At 43.8% G+C, this 20,399-nt stretch overlaps 1 protein-coding gene across 5 annotated transcripts in view; it reads left to right on the top strand.

Annotated features, from left to right (window-relative positions):
• The window catches only part of ARID4A (AT-rich interaction domain 4A), a 63,451-nt gene that overhangs the window by 14,967 nt on the left and 28,085 nt on the right, over positions 1 to 20,399 (top strand). For all 5 annotated transcript variants that reach the window (XM_083166623.1, XM_083166624.1, XM_083166620.1 and 2 more), the window contains exons 9-11: positions 7,299 to 7,378; positions 9,098 to 9,171; positions 11,584 to 11,744. In XM_083166623.1, coding sequence (XP_083022749.1) covers positions 7,299 to 7,378; positions 9,098 to 9,171; positions 11,584 to 11,744 — 315 coding nt within the window. The remainder of the gene's footprint in view (positions 1 to 7,298; positions 7,379 to 9,097; positions 9,172 to 11,583; positions 11,745 to 20,399) is intronic.

Consider the following 20,399-nt stretch of genomic DNA (forward strand, 5'->3'; position numbering starts at 1 on the left):
TTTGTGCGAGGGCAGCAGAGGATGACATGAGCACATCCAAGTGTCCATGCTGCCTGGGTAGGCTTAGCACTCTGTATACAGAAACACTGAAGACCAACTAGACCATCTACTTCTTTCTAGATAGGGATCTACTTATTCCTATTATTTAATTACTGTCCTACATCTGTGGAACTGCATTCCAAGCGTTTGTCAGTTACAGTATTTTTGCACAGCTCTCTGGAACGTAACATGTGCTGGTAAATGTGTTCCTACCTCATGCACCACAGTCCTTTCTTTGGTTTCCCACGTTCGGGACACTGCGCTGTTTTACAGACTCCGATCCTTTTTATTTTAAGTTAGTCTGCAGAACTGGACTTAGGTGTGTGCGTTTTATGTGCCTGCGATATGTCCCGTGCCTGCTGTGTTCTGCTCTGGATGAACACCGTTTATTTAGCATTGAGGTTTCATTTAAATCTGCAGAGCACATTAACATTGTGATTGACCACAGGATGGCTGAAGGTCACCGCTGTAGGAAATGCTGCATTTATAAACCAGCGCGCTTACCGCCAGCATGTTCTTGGTTAAGCTTCAGTCGGGATGGTTGAGTGAGCCGTACACACACAGATCACTGAGATTGGGACACTGGTTCTCTGGCCAGGGCACAAAGGGGCAGAGACTTTTATTAAACGCTGTGTTTGTGTTATTTCAGTGTTCAGTTCAGTCAACAAATTCTCTACAATAATACATTATGTAGGACGATCTATTAAAAAGAGGGTCTTTCTTAAAATCAAGGTGCCCCTACGTGGTGATACGGTAGTACACACACCTGTTGGTGGATTCGTGCATCTCCCTATACTACCTTTTAGATACTGATTACAGTTTATTTTTCACCCTTCATTACTCCTATACCAGCTTTAGCTTTTCTGTTATTAAAAGGCAGCTGTTTAAGTGTCGTTGCTCATAGCAACCACATTCTGTATCATTTCTCTACTAGTTAAAAGCCGGTCTGCAATGTAAAGCCTGTACTTTCACGTTGAGCTGTGACAGTTTTTAATTTCACTATGAGGTGTTAGTTTTAAGCCCACAAACTCTCCACTCCACCCCCACTCCCTATCTGCTCCTACCTTCAATCTCTGTCTTCACAGCTCCCCCTACTCCATATCCAGCAAGTTTTGAAACCGATCGATTGTCCCTGCGGAAATTGCTTTCACTTTCTGCTATGCCATCTTTTAGCACACAAAGGAGTAATTAGTTTGTCAAGTGGTCTCTGGCGGTACTTCATCTCATAGAGGGTATGTGTATGTATACTACACACTGCATTGGTGTGCCACACCCACATTCATATAACCCTGCGCACTTTAGAAGTGTTGAAGACTTTGACATGCGATAGATCAGTGGTTCTCAACCTCTGTACCCCCAAAAGTTCAGGTTTTGCAGATCTCCTCACAGTATCACAGGTGTATTAATTAGCTCATCCTGTGATCTTTTAAAATGTCAGTGAATAATGAGTGCACCTGTCAGGTGAACCGTTGGGGGTACTTGAGAACCGAGGTTGAGAACCACTGAGACCATCGCTCGGTGAGTAGAGTTCCGGTCTCTCTCCTATGCAGTGTTAGCACTACCATAATGACCTATATACACGCAGCCACCCTATCATGCTGAAATTGAGTTCTCCCCTAATATGAGATTTTAATTAGAGGATTTGTGATCGTTATTTATTTCTCTGACTTTTACACTGTATTACATGTTTACCTGTTTTTATGTTGCATTGTATCGAACTGAAACACATATACAGTAGTTCTGCAGATCACAATGTGATCTATTTAGAAGGGATAATGTTTTATTTCAAAGATTTCTTCTTTGATCTTTCTCTACATGAATTACTTTAGAGTGGGACCAGTGTACGTCAGTGTATTTCATTTCGTACACTAGTTACCAGCCCGTCAAAATAACGGAGCTTCTGGGAGCTGGGGCTCTGACATGCTGTGGGGTGTGTGTGTGTGTGTGTGTGTGTCTGAACAGAGCTCGGTCAGCTGCTGGCACACTATTGAGGTGAGGAGCAGAGTTATGCTGTGTACACACTTGTACAATCTGCATGAGATCCAGATGAGATTTTGACTATATAGTCAAAATCTCATCTGGATCTCATGCAGATTGTATGGGTTTTAAACCTTGTGATCCCGATGCGCGCTCCCGTATTGCAGCCAGAAAGTCTTGGCTGCATAGACTATATAGTGCAGATCTGCACTATATAGTCTAAATTGTATATATTGTATGCAGATAATCTAAATTGTACAAGTGTGTACATACCTTAAGGCTTTTAATTAGTATCCTATCTTTGAATGTTTGATTTTCTGTCCTTTACACTTGCCGTTCTTGCAGGATATCTACAAATATGTCTCTAGTAGATTAGATTTCTGACTTTTTGATAAAAAATAAATAAATAAAAGCTTTTCCTGGCGATACAGATTTTCTAACTGAAAGTAGTTCCTTGGCACCCTCTTCTGGGTTTGACAATCTGACAGCATTCTTTTCAAACCTTTTTTGGTGTTGCCTGTTCTAAACCTGGAAAGGCCCTATTTTAGCCAGTTACCCCCTCCCCTCATGTCTTCATATAGTTTATTTTTTAATTCTCAACCAGGACGTTCTCAGTCTTGGCTTAGGCCATGGTAGGTTTCTTGAAGAAGTCTTTGTTTTATCTTCACTCTCTGGACCTTTTCAGAGCTTTGTTCAGAGACCATTGTTTGCATCATTAATTTGTTCTTTGTCTTATAATGGGGAAGGATAGCCAGGAAACCGTGACCTTGCAGTCATATTTGCTGCGGCCTCCAGTACAGGTGTCCATAAATTCTTCAACATGGTTTGTTTTGGACATAAAGAGCGAACCATGAAGGGTTTATTATCATTATTTTTATTCTTTTTTCTCCTTTTACTGTTTGGTTCCTTCATTTTACTCTTAGTTAGAAAATAACTGCAAAATCACAGGAGGGTATCCAGATTGATTTTGTGTTAAACTTGGGGGTAATTTTACTCTAAAAATGAATAAGCCCATAAGCAACCCATCAGATGCTATCATTTATCTATTACATCCTAGAAAATGATAGACAGAATTGGATTGGTTGATCAGGGCATTTGTAGAAGTTTTAGTAAATTGACCCATTAGTGTGCAGCCTCCTGCTTGAGCCTCTCTATACACCGGTATTGTCCATTTGTGCAATTTTTCTATTGTTGAGATCACTTCCATCATGGCCCCCATATATTTGCAGTTTATAGGGGCAATGCTATGATCTGGTCATGTTGAGGAATTTGGAATATTAAACCTGCTTAATAATCAAGGTTGCCTGATGCCGACCGTAATAGGTCGGTGTGGGCAAAGCAGGCATTTTTAATATGGTTAATGTCCATGACGGATTATCGATGGTCGCCAATCAGCGTATTGACGTTTCAAGGCACCACCTGCTGGTTGGTGACTGTTAATGATCAGCGATCTGTCGGAAAATTTAAACGTTGAATATTCTAGATTCTCAGGTGTGCATAGTACCTGAGCCTCCAACTATCCTTTTTTTAAAACAAAATAGTTTCCTGTATTCCAAATGGAGTTGGTAGTGGTTATGCTGGGGAAGGAGGCCAGAACTGAGAGATTCTTTAAGATGTGGGTGAACTTCACAGAGGGTCTGTCACCAGCCAAACAAACCCAGACTCGTAATTCTCTGCGCAATTCTCATATTACTGTGTGATCGTGGGGGGGGGGGCAGGGAGAACATGATTAATGCTCAGATATTGTATTTGTTTATGGACCTGGTGTTCGTTTTCTGAAACATTCTTTTATGCAACGGAACATTATATATTTTTTGCTTACTGGTACTCAATATTAGATTTAATACTCACAAATGGTGACAGGATATCAGACATATATGTGGGTGAGAACCTGGGATCCAGTGATCATCAAGCAGTATGGTTTAGTATCAAGTCAGGGTCCAACTCCAGTCACACAAAAACTAAGGTGTTGGATTTTAGGAAGGCTGACTTTGCAAAAATGGGGAGATGTTTAAGCGACTCATTAGCGGATTGGACGAACTTGAAAGGAGTGCAGGAGAGGTGGAGAAAATTAAAAAGTGCAATACTAAAGGCAACTGACCTTTGTATCAAAAGGGTTAAGAAAAGTACCAGGAAAAGGAAGCCAGTGTGGTTTACAAAAGAGGTATCAACTAGTGTAAAAGCAAAAAAGATGGCCTTTAGGACATACAAGCAGACTCAAAATAATAATGACAAAGAAGTGTATCTTGCCAGACGCAAAGAGGCTAAGAAAGTGATCAGGCGTGCCAAGGCACAAGCTGAGGAGAAAATGGCTCAGTCGGTAGATAAAGGAAACAAAACTTTTTTTAAGTATATAAATGAAAGGAGAAAATCAAATGGAGGAATAATAAGACTGCGGACAGACACTGAGAATTTGGTGGAGGGAGACAAGGCAATTGCAGATCAGCTAAATAATTACTTTTGCTCTGTATTCACTATAGAAGGAGAAGGGAAGGGACCACAGTTAAGTTGCAAGGACATTTATAAAAATAAGGTAGATGGAGGTACATTTACTAGGGAGAAAGTCCTAACAGAACTTTCAAGACTGAAAGTGGATAAATCAATGGGGCCAGACGGAGTGCATCCAAGGATACTAAAAGAACTAAAAGATGTGTTGGTAGCGCCATTAACAGATTTATTCAACCAGTCACTAGATACAGGTGCAGTTCCAGAGGACTGGAGAAAAGCAAATGTAGTTCCACTGCACAAAAGCGGAAGCAAAGAAGAAGCAAGTAACTACAGACCAGTGAGCCTTACATCAGTAGTAGGGAAAATAATGGAAACACTATTAAAAGAAAGAATAGTGGAATATCTTAAATTAAACAACTTACAGGATCCAAAACAGCATGGTTTTACTGCAGGGAGATCATGCCAAACAAGTCTCATTGACTTTTTTGACTCCGTGACCAAAATACTAGATGAAGGGGGGGCTGTAGATGTGGCATATCTAGACTTTAGTAAGGCATTTGACACTGTCCCACATCGCAGGCTGCTAAATAAACTTGAAAGTGTGGGATTGGATTATAAAACAATTAAATGGATAAGAACCTGGTTGCAGGATAGGAAACAGACAGTTGTCGTAAATGGAGTGCATTCTATGGAGGGACATGTTACCAGTGGAGTACCCCAGGGATCTGTACTTGGACCAGTGCTCTTTAATATCTTTGTCAGTGACATTGCAAATGGTATTGAAGGGAAAGTATGCCTTTTTGCAGATGATACAAAGATATGCAACAGAGTAGACACACCAGGAGGGGTAAATCAAATGACTGATGATCTAAGTAAACTTGAGAATTGGTCAAGAGAATGGCAACTACAGTTTAATGCTAAAAAATGCAAAATTATGCACTTGGGACTCAAAAACCCAAAGGCTCAATATAGTATCAAGGGTACTATAATGGAAACTACTGAGGAGGAAAGAGATCTAGGAGTCACTATTTCAAGTGACTTAAAGGCAGGGAGGCAATGTAACAAAGCAATGAGGAAGGCTAGTCAGATGCTTGGTTGCATAGGGAGAGGAATCAGTAGCAGAAAAAAAGACGTAATAATGCCACTTTATAGGTCATTGGTACGACCTCATCTGGAATACTGTGTCCAGTTCTGGAGGCCATATCTTCAGAAGGATATAAATACATTGGAGAGTGTACAAAGAAGGGCAACTAAAATGGTTCATGGCCTACATCACAAAACTTACCTGGATAGACTAAAAGATCTTAACATGTATAGTTTGGAGCAGAGAAGGGAAAGGGGGGACATGATAGAAATCTTCAAATATATCAAGGGTTTTAACATAGTACAGGTGGGAAATTTTCTTCAAAGGAAAAAAAGTAATAAAACACGAGGACATGCACTGAAACTGGAGGGAGGTAGGTTCAGGGGAAATGTTAGAAAGAATTACTTCACAGAAAGGGTAGTGGATAAGTGGAATAGCCTCCCATCAGAGGTGGTAGAGGCTAAGACAGTAGAACAATTTAAACATGCTTGGGATAGGCATATGAATATCCTTACAAAGAAATAAGGATTAAAAAGGGTTGAGTTTACCTGAAGGGTAAAAAAGGGGCAGACTAGATGGGCCAAATGGTTCTTATCTGCCGTCAAATTCTATGTTTCTATGTATTGTTTAATGATTTTTTTTTATGGACCTTGTGTCCGTTTTCTGAAACATTCTTTTACGCAACGAAACATATATTTTTTTTTTGCTTACTTGTCTCCCTGGTGTTTGGATGCCATTGTGATGCTCTGTCAAGATGTGTACAACTGTATACTTGTCTCCTCTGCCTCCTGGAATGTTTAAAAGTTGTCTCTAAACTTTGTTTTGTATTGTATTCGTGTGTACGAGTTGTGATATTGGGCTCTAATAGAAATTACTTTCTATCCGTGATACCTTATTACGTTTCTACTATTGTAATGTATCACTAATTGCTTCAAACAAATGTCCAGTTCAGGATCAGGGATTTTTTAAACCTGTTTAACAATTCCTGATTCCCTGACCTGGTCATCAGGAGTCTGGGCCAGTTCCGCAATGCATCTCTGCACAGGTGGTGGTACTCAATAAGTGCTGTCAGTGACACCCATTGTATAATGGCCCCACAATACAGCAGAGCGATATTGGGACAACTCCCCAACCACCACAATGGCTGGGTCAGGCAATCAGGAATATTAAATGTGTTTTCAAATCCTGATTTCCCCTATGCTGAGCGAAACTGGTTGAAATAGGGGAATTGGGCATTTTTAACATCTGTAATATTGCAGGTTCCCAGCCCGGCACCCTGCATCTTTCAAAACCCTTGCAGTTCCTCTTCCCTGCTTGGGGTGTCGCTCTTTGCTCTGGTGCTTTTTTCACATGTTTGGTCTGTATACTGGTGCTGAAATACAGACCACACTGTGCTAGAAGCACCACAGCAGAGAAAGACACCCAAGCTAGGGAAGAGGAACTGCATGGGTTTTGGAAGATGCAGAGTTCTAGAATGAATACTGATACATTGAGTCTTTGCAAGCTGATGTGTGTGTGTGTGTGTGTGTGTGTGTGTGTGTGTGTGTGTGTGTGTGTGTGTGTGTGTGGAGGGGGGGGGGGTGTAATAGCAGTGAGAGATTGAGGAGGGGGGGGGGTGACAGATGAATGCACATGACAAAGCTGGGGAATGTCATCTGTCACTGGTAAGGACATGGAATATTTACAGTTTAATAGCTACAAATATAAATACAAATATAAAAATGTTCGGTTTTATTTCCTCTCCTATTAGGTTGTGTCCCCTGGTTGCAGTGATGACGCTACAGTGAAAAAAGACCAGTGTTTGGTTCGTTCCTTTGTAGATGCAAAATTGTGAGTAGAGTTACTATATAGGGCTAACGTGTGTGTGTGTGTGTGTGTGTGTGTTCCTACATACAGTTAGTACCTGAGATTTGATTAAACAATCTTGAACACATAGACTGTAATGGATTTGGGAACCTCTACTCCAGGCCAGTATTGGCACCGGTTCTGCTTTCATACAGACTTGGTAACACTTCCTGCTGATCAAATAATGACGTGCACCTGGCTTATAGTACCTTCGGTCCTGATAAAGATACAACCAATGTCTTCTTGTTACATATGGTTCCTTCACTTGACTTATATTATTAACAATAAACACAAAGCTGGTTTGTCAGCTGAGATTAGCCTGTAGAGACATACAGAGAGGGCACTTTTTTTGCACAAGACCTTTCGTATAAAACAAATATATCGTTTTAGCATTATTCTGGCAATACAGAATTGTTTGACACTTTTTTACAGCTTCTATTGGGCCAGTTGTTTCATTTCGTATAGTGTAAACAAATAGTGAAGCCGGCAGAACACACCGTGTAACAAAAGGAAGGACATAATCTAAACTACAAATAAATAAATAACCTTGGAGGAAGTCTTGGATCCAAAAACAATAGAGGGAAAAACAAAAAAGCGAAGAACCACAACTTCTATAAACCACACAGAATTTTTATTTACTGTTTTGTTTTTTTCACTATTTTTATTTTTTTACTGCTGAGGTCTCTGGTCGTATTTGGTGTCCATACACTTCTGCAAATACTTGCCTCCCTCTGACATATGCCATTAAAGCCAGTTTTGAACAAGTTTCTGGATGTTCTTAATAAAAATCTGTCCATTTAATAAGAACGTCATGTAGATATTTAATATACAGAATGCACGGTTTTTACTTTGGTTTTTGTATGGGAAAAAAGTGGTTTTCTTTCTACTTCGTACAGCAGGGGTGGCCAAATTGGCCCTCTTGATCTACCCACAGTCCACAGTTTCAAGACCACCTAGCTGGTGCACAGCTGTAGTCATTACTAACTGTCACATGACCCACATCACCTAGCTGGTGCACAGCTGTAGTCATTACTAACTGTCACATTTTTAAACCTGCTGCACTCATTCCTACTATAGATCCACAGGTTGCCTAAAACACATGAACTGTTGGTAGATATTGAGGACAGGTTTGGCCCCCGTTGGTACAGAGTACATACACATGGTAATCAGCGATCCTAAAACTGTTGAGCTTCTCCTCAAGAACTAGTATACTGCTTTACCGCATCTATAGTTGTACTGCAATACTATATTATGCCATACTGTGGCACAATACTTCCCTTCGATTCTATTTTCTAATTGAATAGAAGACCTGTATTCAGAATGATTCTTTTGTAGAATGATCATTTGCAGTTTAATTGCTTCCCGTGACTGGCCTTGAAGCTGCAGTTATCGCAAATTTCTGCTCGCAACCTCTGGAGATATGGGCAAAATCTGTGTTTCGTTCTTCGGGGCATGTTGCAACCTAAAGATGCATCACGCCCAGGAGGGTGGTTAATCCTGGGCATTATTGCATGAAGTAATTGAATACATCCTGGGCACTTAGCCCAAGAGCTGAATGAATGAATTAAATTGCCCCCTTAGAATTTTAAATCTCTATTGATAGCAATTCAAGGGAATTTATGCGATTGTTTACAAAAGTGTTTTTTTTTTCCCAACCCTATATTTTACTGAAAATCTGTTTTGTCTCCCCTACCCTAAAACTAGCTATCCAGTCGCAAGGAAGGATATTGAAGAATTTGACATAAATGCACTAACGTCTGATTGTCTTGCAAAGCCAGGTAAATGAATGATTGTGTTTTCATAGTGTTGGGTTGGCTTTCACACGCGGTGCGTTTTGGGCTTGCAAAGCACGCACCCGCGAACATCACATCGCAAAGTACAAAAAATGTGCAGCAGGAACTTTTTGGACTATTTCGCATCTAGTTCAAAACGCAAGCTGTCTTAGCAGATCACATGCATTGTCAAATCGATGCAATGTGATCTAGTCCAAAACGCATGGTGCTCATCGCTGGCATGAAGTAGTGCCAACCTGGCTATCGGTGTATAGAATTGTGACAAAGCCGTACAGTTTGCATCTTCTGTTATTGTGAAGAGATCTCTTCTATATACTCATAACTCTAGAGTGTTTCCCACAATAAGAAACCCAAACGCAAAGCAAATTGTAAGCCAGGAGAGTTAGAGATGTTCCCATCCCCTGTATGTTGTGTCTCAGTCCGACACACTGCGTGTCACATGCATCGATTGTCGTTGGTTCTAGATGCTGAGAATTGTCATCCACACTGCTCAGTCTTTACTGCTTTGTATATTTTGGTTACTGCTGTAGTTTCCTCTGGGTGCTCCCGTCTCCTTTCTCTGCACTGGGAATCTATACATAGCACTGTTAATACTAATCAGCAGATCATGTTATCTATGGCTTAGGTCAAGGTTACCTAACATTGATCCTCAGTTAGCTGAGTGGTTCCTGTTGTGATGGTGCTTACCTAACTCCTAGCACAGGGCATTGCCCTGGTCATCATTGCCCACTTTTACAATCATTGCCCTTCTGATAACAAAAACAGAGCACCCATAGATATATGTGCACTGCCGGACTCTCCACTTACAGGCAGTGAAAACCGTATAGGAAGAGGGGCTCTAGACTGCACACCGTAGCTGCTTGTAATGAGAGGTGCTACCTTGCTGATATTTATAGTACTATGTCTAGGCAGTACTATGTCTAGGCCATTTTAATTGTTCTGCCCCCCTTCTGCTGGACATCTGTGCTAATTGATGTCTATCAGGGCTGTTCAATTTTTGCTTCGATCAGACACACATTAGCAGGTTCCAAAGCTGACCGCTTCGGATTTAGCCGCATAAAGCAGAAAACTCCTGTAATGTTGCTGTAGGAGCCTCTAAACATCTCTGTATGAGTGATTTGGGCGCCCAAATTTACAGACTTTATAAACTTTTTTTTTTTTTTGGTACTTGTGTATTATCACGGCACCCATCGCATCGCATCACATGCCACTAATTAAGGTATGCGATGGGACCCAATTTGAGCCTTTCCCCGGGTGTGAGCATACAATTTTAATATCGCATCGCATGCCATTATAATGGCATGCGATGCAACGCGATCGTGCCCGATTTGGGCTTATTCACATGTTAAATATAGTGTGGCGAGCCACCGAGCCCGAAGCGTGGCGAGCGCAGCGAGTCCCGTGAGGGGATGTGGAATATATGTGAAGTCATCCGCGTCCTCTCGCTGCGCTCGCCACGCTTCCGGTTCGGTTGCTCGCTGCGCTGGCCACACTATATAGAATCAACTCCACGCCAACGTGGATAGTGGGGGTATGAAAAGGTCGGAGGACGCGTACCGCTGCCCTCGCCACGCTTCGGGTTCGCGTTGATAGTGGGGTGGCGTTAACAATGGGGGGCATTTAACATAGTCATTACTCATCAGGGTGGGTGTACAATCAAAAATCGGGTCTGGGGGGGCATTTAACCTACGAATCAAACATCTGGGAGCCTGTACAATTAAAAAATTGGGTCCAATGCTATGCAACGTGATTTTTTTGTTGTACAATGCCCTACGATGGAAAATGTGGGCGCCGTTATAATACACAAGTACCTTTTTTTTTTTTTTCTTGCTTTTCTGAAGGCTTTAAGAAAAAAATGTGTGCACTCCGGGTAATCTGCTTTCAATTGGAGCAACAATTGAATCTTTCTGCTAGACAGCCATTACAAAGGGCCGCCAGCAGGCAGCATGTGTCACAATTGAATTACCATCTTTATTTGGGAACCCAGAGTCTTGTTGCATGGGTCATTCTTACCCCTTTCACATTGCAAAAATAACCAATGTCTGACCCGGGTTGTTGCCAGGTCAATGTGCGTTGTGAAAGGGCCTTTTCAAATTATCCAGGTCCAGCAACCCCGCATTCTGACTGGGGTTAATCCCAGGTTGGACCCAGGTTGCTGTGCTAACGGGTTATCCTTTTGATGCCCGCCCCTTTCTGACATCAGCGACCCGGCTTATTGCTCTGTCGCTGTGGGGGACTTTGATCGCAAATGGCAGGTCGCTGCTGGGAAGAACTCGTGTCCACCTCCCGGGTGCAACCTGCGTTTGTGATGTGACGGGTATCAGTTTATTTCCCCATCCCCATAAAACCATCTAGCAGGATGTTCAAAAATTCAAGAGCTCTTTTGTTTGCCATCAGGTGTAACGGAAGCCATACCTTTCCTCAAGTCACGGACGGTCCCCAACAGCTGGAAAATGGACATGTGTGAAATCCTGGAGTCTTCCAGCAGCGATGAAGAAGATGGGGATGCAGATATTAGTGAAGGGGAACAGAATAAAGAGGAAAGGGAGGAAGCCGAGGTACGTAATTATGTGTTTAGGTATACACAGAATGCTAAACATATAACCCTGTATTAACCTTTTGTTTGCTATATATTTTGGTTGTCAAAGGATTGTCTGCAGGTTACGTTTGTTGAGGGGATGGGGATAAAAACTTGTAGCCTAGCTCAGTGTAACCTGGAATGGCTCACATCTACCTGCTTTCTTCTGATTGGCTCACTGGTAATTACTGCTGGCAGGTAGTCCACCGATTCAGATGATGTGGCCTCTTCCTGGGTCTGGATCATAAGACAGATGCTAAAAGGTTGATTATGCTCAAAGTTGCCGATGACAAAAGCAAAACACAAGCCAAAATCTACATGAGATTTTCACATTTTATCGATGTCCTTGTTGACACTCGAGCATTTGGACCTCTAATTAGTGTAGCATTTCAGGCTCCATGTGCCCCTCTACTGCTGTGCTTGGCACGCTTCACTATTCCCAATCGGAGTCTATGTGGATGGGAACGTATGAGACCAAACAATGAAAGACTTGTGAAAAACTCACATCAACCATATCATTCGTTGACCATTGTCAAGTCGGACTTATGCATATTGACCTATTGACTGTCAACCTGTTGTCCAGGCCCCACCTTACTATTTGGGATTGTGATCACCAGTATATGACGCTTAATACTAGTAAATATTAGGGGTCCCTACAGTCACCTGCGATTTTGGAGGTTTGATGTCCTGTGATGCAGGAATGTTGGTGTATTTGATATTTACCTTTCCCTGTTAATGGCTGGATCATCGCTTGATTCTTTGTTTCCCTCGGTGGGAGCGAAGTGAACTGATACTGATGCATTATGGGAATGGAGAGTGGGTGGGGTTGATGCACAACTTTGAATAAAATAAAAGCACATTTGAACCTTATTGAATTGAACTGTAAAGGTTCCAGAGAAGCGGCCAGATGTATTAAGCCTTAACAAGAGATAAAGTGGAGGGTGATGCAGAGTGATAAACGTCCAGTCAACTTGGCCCTAACTGCCATTCAAGCCTGTAACATAACAGGTAGGAGCTGATTGGCTGAATGTTTATCACTTAAGCTGCCCATACACGTCCCAATGCCGGCGTGCATTCTGGGCTAAAAAAAAAGCATTGCATTGCATGCCTTGTGCATGCAATGCAATGCGATAAAAAGCAAGTACAAAAAGGATGTGCTGCACATACTTTTTGTACTGTGCAATGAGATGCCGCAGGAGCGCGCAACTCAAAGCACACATCGCGGCGCCAGAATCGGGATTGTGTATGGGCAGCTTAACCTTATCTCTTGTTGAGGCTTAATACATCTGGCCCATGGTCTGGTGGGTTCTAATGCCCAGATCAGCCTCTCCAAACAAGTCATCTTGTTTATAGCGGTATGTTTTGGCAATGATTTTTCTCATTGGGCTACTGTACTAGAACTAAACATTGAGCGGATATCTACCCTGTTTTACCGATAATAAGCCCTACCCCGAAAATAAGCCCTACCCTTAGTTCTGGACAATGGTCCAAAATAAGCCCTGATGTCACCGCGCACCATCCACGCGGCTTTTGTACGGTACACAGGCGGGAGCAGAGTGACAGCAGAGGCGGAAAGGCTGAGAAATGAAACAGCGAGAGTTGTGCTGAAAGATGAGGGGCATAATGGGGATAAAAGCAGGAATGGGGGCCATGCTATCTAAAATAAGCCCTACCCCAAAAATAAGCCATATGGTTTTTTTTTTTTTGTTCTTAAAAAAAAATAAAAAAAAATAAGACTGTCTTATTATCGGGGAAACACGGTACCTTCTGGGAGTCAATTATTATTTAATGACTCTTTCCACATCTACCGTGGCTCTATAATCCATGCTGCTGGCTCCTATGAATGGACTCCCATTAGCCGTGGGGCTTACTGCACAGTTTAAGCTCCAGATTTATTGCCTGGAACTATTTAATTATTAGCCCATTTCTTTCTATTGTAAGCCCATGGCTAATGCGCGTTATCCTACAGATTACCAGGTGAGTGCTTGGAATCCAGGAGAGGCCCTGTGTGGTAAGCATTAGGGGGTGCACCTGAGACTGCCAGGAACAATCCGCATTAAGCACACCCTCGGGATCTTCTTGTGAGGGGTGGCCACATTAATTAGATGGCTTTAGGAAAAGCTCTAATTGAATCTGTCCCCTAGATTTTACTGACTTGGTACTAAATTAAACAAATTAGTTTGTCAAATATAGGTGACCATATATAAGCTTGGAGTAAAGACCCATTGAACATGGAATATAATTAAAATTAAGTTATGGGACTAATAAAATGTATGTTTAAAGGTTAAAAAGTGCTTTGATAGAGTGAAATAAAAAATACTATAGTAGTTGCCATTTACAATGCTTTGTAAGCACATATACTGTAAGTGGTTCTCAAACTCTGTCCCTGGGACGCCAAACAGCTTATCCAGGTGCACCCGGCAGATGCACAGGTGCACTCATTATTCATGGTCACATTTTAAAGGATTAGTTCACTTGATATTCTGGGTACACACCTAAAGATGTATCTGTCCGATCTGGGTGGGAACAATAACCTGGTAATGTTTGAGAGCAAATGACAATCAAAAAAAGTGCTAACAGACATGGGGCAGATGTATTAAGCCTTAACAAGAGATAAATACAAGGGTGATAAAGAGAGATAAACATCCAGCCAATCCGCTCCTTACTGACTTTTTTTCAAACACAGCCTGTAACATGGCAGGGTACTCTTCACCTAGCACGGCGCCCGCGATTGTCATCGGGGGTAAAAAATCGCGGCCATCGCATGCACTAAAAAAACGGGTGCGACGCGATGCCCGCGATTTCCCATAGGGATCAATGTTAAAAGTGTCAATGGACGCGATTTTTGTGTTCAATGCCTCAATGCCCGCGATTTGTCCATAGGAAACAATGTTAAATGGGCCACAGAGCCCTAATAGTCCCCCTGAAGTCTGAAATGGCCCCCACAATTGTTAACGCCACCCCACGATCAACGTGAACCCGAAGCGTGGCGAGCGGCGGCGGTACGCGTCCTCCGACCTTTTCATACCCCCACTATCCACGTCGGCGTGGAGTTGAGAATAGAATAGTGTAGCGAGCCACCGAGCCCGAAGCGTGGCACGCAGACACCTGTGAAGCCCGCGAAGGGACGCGTTTACCTGTGAAGGTATCCGCGTCCCCTCGCGGGGCTCGCTGCGCTCGCCACGCTTCTATTCTCAACTCCACGCCGACGTGGATAGTGGGGGTATGAAAAGGTTGGAGGACGCGTACCGCCGCCCCTCGCGGGCTCGCTGCGCTCGCCACGCTTCGGGTTCACGTTGATCGTGGGGTGGCGTTAACAATTGTGGGGGCCATTTCAGAGTTCAGGGGGACTATTTGGGCTCTGTGGCCCATTTAACATTGTTTCCGATGGAAAAATCGCGGGCATTGAACACTAAAATCGCGTCCATTGACACTTTTAACATTGTTCCCTATGGGAAATCGCGGCCATCGCTTCGCACCCGTTTTTTAGTGCATGCGATGCCCGCGATGGGCGCCGTGCTAGGTAAAGAGTACCCATGGCAGTAAGGAGCTGATTGGCTGGACGTTTATCTCTCTTTATCACCCTTGCATTTATCTCTTGTTAAGGCTTAATACATCTGCCCCACAAGTTGGTTAGACAACTTGGACCTTCGGTCTGTGTGGAGTTTGTTTGTGCTCCTCAAAATGTTTTCACTACCGTTGCTATGGCACATCCTGGAGAAATTGGGCTTGGTTTAGACCTCCTTTGGGCTGCTTGTGTTCAGAGCCCAGAGAGCAGGTTAACGCAGGCCCCCAGCCTTACCCACACCTGTGCAATGATATCAGCGGCTGTGTACAGGTATCCATTCACCAGCACCCGCACAGGAGACATAATTTCATCATTACTTACCATTGAATGATTTCTCGTCCTGTGCCTGCTGTTCGCAGCCATCGCAGGCCACTGGAGTCACTCGGCGACTGCAAGGGTTTCAACGAATTCCGGGCGGGCGCCAAGGTCATGCGCCCACCTCTAGCAGGTAAAGGAACGCCTGCGTTCGGCCTGGCACTCTCAGCATTACTATGGGTGTGCCCACAGTCTTCGTGGGCGCGCCCATAAAACGCAGGGGGTCCACCCTGGCACACAAATCAGACTGCAAGCTCCTTACATAAACAAAAGTTTGCCGAAGGCACTGGCAGCCGGCCCTGCGCATGTGCATTACAGGAAATGCGCAGGTGCAGTTATCAGACCATTGTCACTTTAAGAAACGCACTACTTTATTTATTATCGGTTGGTTACTGTTGTATCCCTCTAGTATATTTATTTGTTGTCTCCTGTAGTAATGTGATTTTATCCCTTTTTGTTGCATAAAATGTTTAGTTAGTTTGAAGTTGCTCTATTGTATCCAAGTTTGTATTATGGCTGGTGCCATTTCTTTACCTTTTTTTTCGTTTGGCCACTTTAAACTAGATTTCCATAAACTGCATATACAGTATTACTATGCAGTCTCTATATGGGACTTGTTGCTGCCTAAACTCTGGTTCCAGTGTGTATGTGGCACAACCAATCCTCTGTACGTTATGTATTATATTGCCTTCACAATGACCATTCCCGATTCATTTGTAATGGCTGTGACGTATTTTTATTTTTGTTATTCTGATAAACGTAAAGTCCGTTTGCTGTAGCCATGGAAACGTACTGTATTAATGCGTGAAAATGTGGTCGTATTGCTTCATTCAGCCTTATATATTGTAAAATCCCAATGAGCTGATCCTCAGCCAATGGCAGTGCTTGAGGATATTAAGCTGCCAATGCAGCACACAGCCCTGTTTTGCAAACCATCATAAATAAATACCACTTGTAATTCTTTTGTGGCAGTTTAGGAAATTGATACAAACTTTATTTTGGAAACTTGTTTTTATTCTTGGAGGGTGAACTGGACACTTTGTTTTGTTTCCTTTTTTATACTTGTAGCTGAGTGCTTTCAGCTTCTTCTAAAACTTGTGTCAGCTGTTCTAGACCTACACATCCCAGCATGCCCTGCCATAGATGTGCTCACCCCTGCATGTGGTCTTTCACAGCACTTATTAACTGTGGCTAGTGTGTGTGACTAAGGCCCCATACACACCAGAAAGATTAGCTCACGATTAGGGCTAATTTCGACCGTTGTAACGACGGTTGTGCATGCATTGTGGGTCAATCGTTCGTTTTTCACTCACAATCAGGATCGTTTGCGACGGGATGCGCGCTCCCGTCACGTCGTGTGTCGCATTGGAGATTTTGCCTCCTGCAGCAGAATCTCCAATCCGACCGCAGGTCGGGTGCTGATTGTATGCACATCTGAAGCACATTGTGTGTGCTCCCGTCGTACGGACCGTCGTTCCAATCCGGCTTGTTTATAAAGACACTCCCACCGCAGCCATTTTGCCTCGTGGATGGGAAAAGCAAAAAGCAAACTTTGTAGTGCAAAGCAAAAACAAAGCAGCCAAAAATAGCAATGTGCAGCGTTCAGCAGGTATACACCAAGCCTCACTAGTCACAAAGCAGAAATGAGGTCCTGCAAAATGGCCCCTAGTCTTTGTACCCCCTCTGCTAGCCCAGCCCATATTCTTTGTTTTCTTTTTTCCTTCCCCCTTGCCCCACTATGCTAGCCCTGCCCCTTATTAACATTTTAAAAACGACTGTACCACTGTACTCGCGATTTACTAACGATCCGCACATCCGACGGTCGTACGACCATCGTTACCGATGTCGGATCGTTAGCTAATCGTGTGCACCAGGGAACATGATCGTTCCCTAGTCGTTTACCGGCAGCGGGAGAGCGCACCAGGAAAGTGCACGCCAAATCGGTAGCCGATCGTTAGACGATCCTGGTCGTTCTGGTGTGTATGGGGCCTTACATGTGCGTTACACATTGATATGAAAGGTGACAGTGAGGCATTGTTAGAATTGTGATCTGGAGGATCGTGACCACCAGTGTGGCAGTGAAAGAGTGTCTCTGTCCCCTGGGCCTCCGGATTCCTTGACCCTTCTTCCCCTAACATGACCTCTCGGTCTCTGTTCACCACTGTCCTAACTCTCCCCTGTCCTGTCCCAGGCATATATTTGAAAAGAAAGTGGGCGGGGCAGAGTCTGCAACGTGTTCTGTAACATTACTCTCCTCTCCTTTCTACTGCAGACCATTGTAGTCCCTGTGTTAGGCCCATCGCTAAGCTGGCTGTGAGGAAGGCTGGGGGTGGGAGAGACACTGCAGTGTATGGTCATTGTGTCTACTTGTACTGAAACATTTCCCCTTTTTACCCCTCTACACCACTGCTGAGGGTCATGATTTTTTTTTTTTTGTCTGTGTGAAAACACGACACCCTCTCCCCCTACTTGGGGCTGCCTAGAGTGTTGCCATGGAAACCTGGTGCTGGGCATGGAGCACGCATGCTCTGCCGGAGACAGGAAGGCTGAGCAGAGGCTTGGCCGGCTGCCAGGGGAGGTTCGCCAGATGCTTTGAAATGGGGCTGTCTTTCTTTTCTTCATGCAATGTCTGATTTTTTTCCTTTCTCCCCATACGGGAGGGAATGCAGGCAGAGCAGTGAGTGAGTAGTTACCCCGGGCGGACAAGGGAGTCCTACGGCAGCCAGGCCTGTCCGAGAAGCCGCACAGGCGCAGCCTGCCAGCTAGGACATGCATGAGCAATTCCCTCTCTGAAGAGCCCCGTCGGTAGGTGAGCATTATGTGATGTTATTTCTGCCGGAGAACGTGCGTGGGCTCCTGCCCCGTAGCACCGGCTGTGCCTATATACGTAGTTCCTTCCGATCTGATCTGCAGAGACGGGCAGGGGGATGTCTGCTAGTGGCACTCAGATGCAGAGATTGTCATGTACAGAGCAGGGCTGACATGTGGAGGCTGGGCATGTCGGCAGACAATAAAGTGGAATCTGTCATGCATTCTCCTTCAGTACAGAAACGAGCTGCCCTCCCTCCCTGGCTGTTAGGTGGGAGCTGACCTCCGCCTGCAGATCCTGAAGCCCGGGCGGATTGCTGCATGGACGTGAAGTTTGTGGAACTGCAGTGTAGGAAAACAGGGGAAGGGGGGGGGGAGGCCGGGCTGCATCTCAGCCTCCTGGTGGCTTCAGGAGATGGCAGCAGAGACCTTTTATACATGTAGCCATGAGGTGATCTGGCCTGTCTGCATGAGGTCTGCATAAAGAGCGGATCTCGTGCTCTCATTTCTACAAGGATGTCATTCTATGACATCAATGTGTTAAGAGTTCTACATGTTAATGACCAAGCAATTCTGTTTGTAGGTGTTGGTTGTATGTTGGCCATTGTTTCTAATATTGTCTCAGTAGGGTAGCATGTACCCCGAAGTTGCCATGTCTGTGCTGATGCATCACTGTCCTGGCCAGGGTATTGGCTGTCTGGCAGAGGTTCAAGGTCTCACATATGGTCTTGTGTTAAGCAGGTGGGTACGGATGGATGGGTGCTCCTTCACGTCCGATAAATTCTGTCGCACCTAAGCCTGAACGATGAGGCTGCTGGGATCGGATGTATTCAGCCATATTTTTTCCTGCATGCTGTACTTCCTATTGTGCATGCCATTTCCAATTACTGTCTCCACTTATGACTAGCCTGCCTGTCTCTTCCCTGCTAATACAGCAGAATGACGAGCGAGCATATACCCGTGGGCAGGCCCGATAAAGCCATACAGTTTCTTTCAGTGTTTTGTATGTGAGCCTGCTCGATAGGTGTTCCTGTATTTGTAATAAATTCATGCTGGATGATTGAATACTCCATTCAGCACTATGCACAAAGGACACGACAAGCACATTCATAGGGATCTCTCACTCCTGTTTACAGGTCAGGCGTTCTTAACAATCCCAACATGTGCAACAAAGGTTCATGTTTAAAGCAAAATATGGCAATACTGTGTACATAAATTATGTCTGGCTTCCAAGTCTATTTTATAATTTTATCATCTACAGCACCGTTTCTGCAAAAAAAAATGTTTTTTCCTAATATAGATATCCTATTATGCTATATCTATACAGTAGTAGGATGTTCTTAGACTGGTGAAGTGGGAGGTGATAACGAAGCAGCCAATCCAGCCCTCTGGCTGTCAAGTTAGCAGCCGATTGGCTGGTGCATGATCCCTTTATCACTTCATTGGGCATAGTGTAAGTATATTATTGCTTAAAGTTGGTTACTTCGGCTGTCTGTATTTACGGGGTATGGAGGACCGCACTGCTTGCATCCGTCACAGCATAAAAGTTTTGCAGAGTAAAATCATGTGTCAAAGCACAATCTGAAAATACGTTTTGGACCTGTTGCCTGACGTGAGTTTAGGGGAGATATTCTGTATACTAAATATATACACTTTTTAGTACTTGTGTATTATCACGGCACATACCACTAAATAGGTGGGGGGCTGTTTTGGGGACCCCCCTGTTGTTGGGTCTGGCTGCCATGAGACCCAGCATCGCATACCACTAAATAGGGTATGCAATGCGATTTTCGCATAAAAAAGGCAAAATGTACAATTAAATATCACAACGCATGCCATTTTTAATTGTACAAGCACCCTGATGGGTTCATACAATGTTAAATACCCCCCATTGTCAACGCGACCCTCACTATCACGCACAACTCGAAGTGTGGCGAGCGCAGC

This window comes from Crinia signifera, chromosome 12, assembly GCF_055691185.1.
Source record: "Crinia signifera chromosome 12, ASM5569118v1, whole genome shotgun sequence".
In the NCBI taxonomy this organism is placed as follows: Eukaryota; Metazoa; Chordata; class Amphibia; order Anura; family Myobatrachidae; genus Crinia; species Crinia signifera.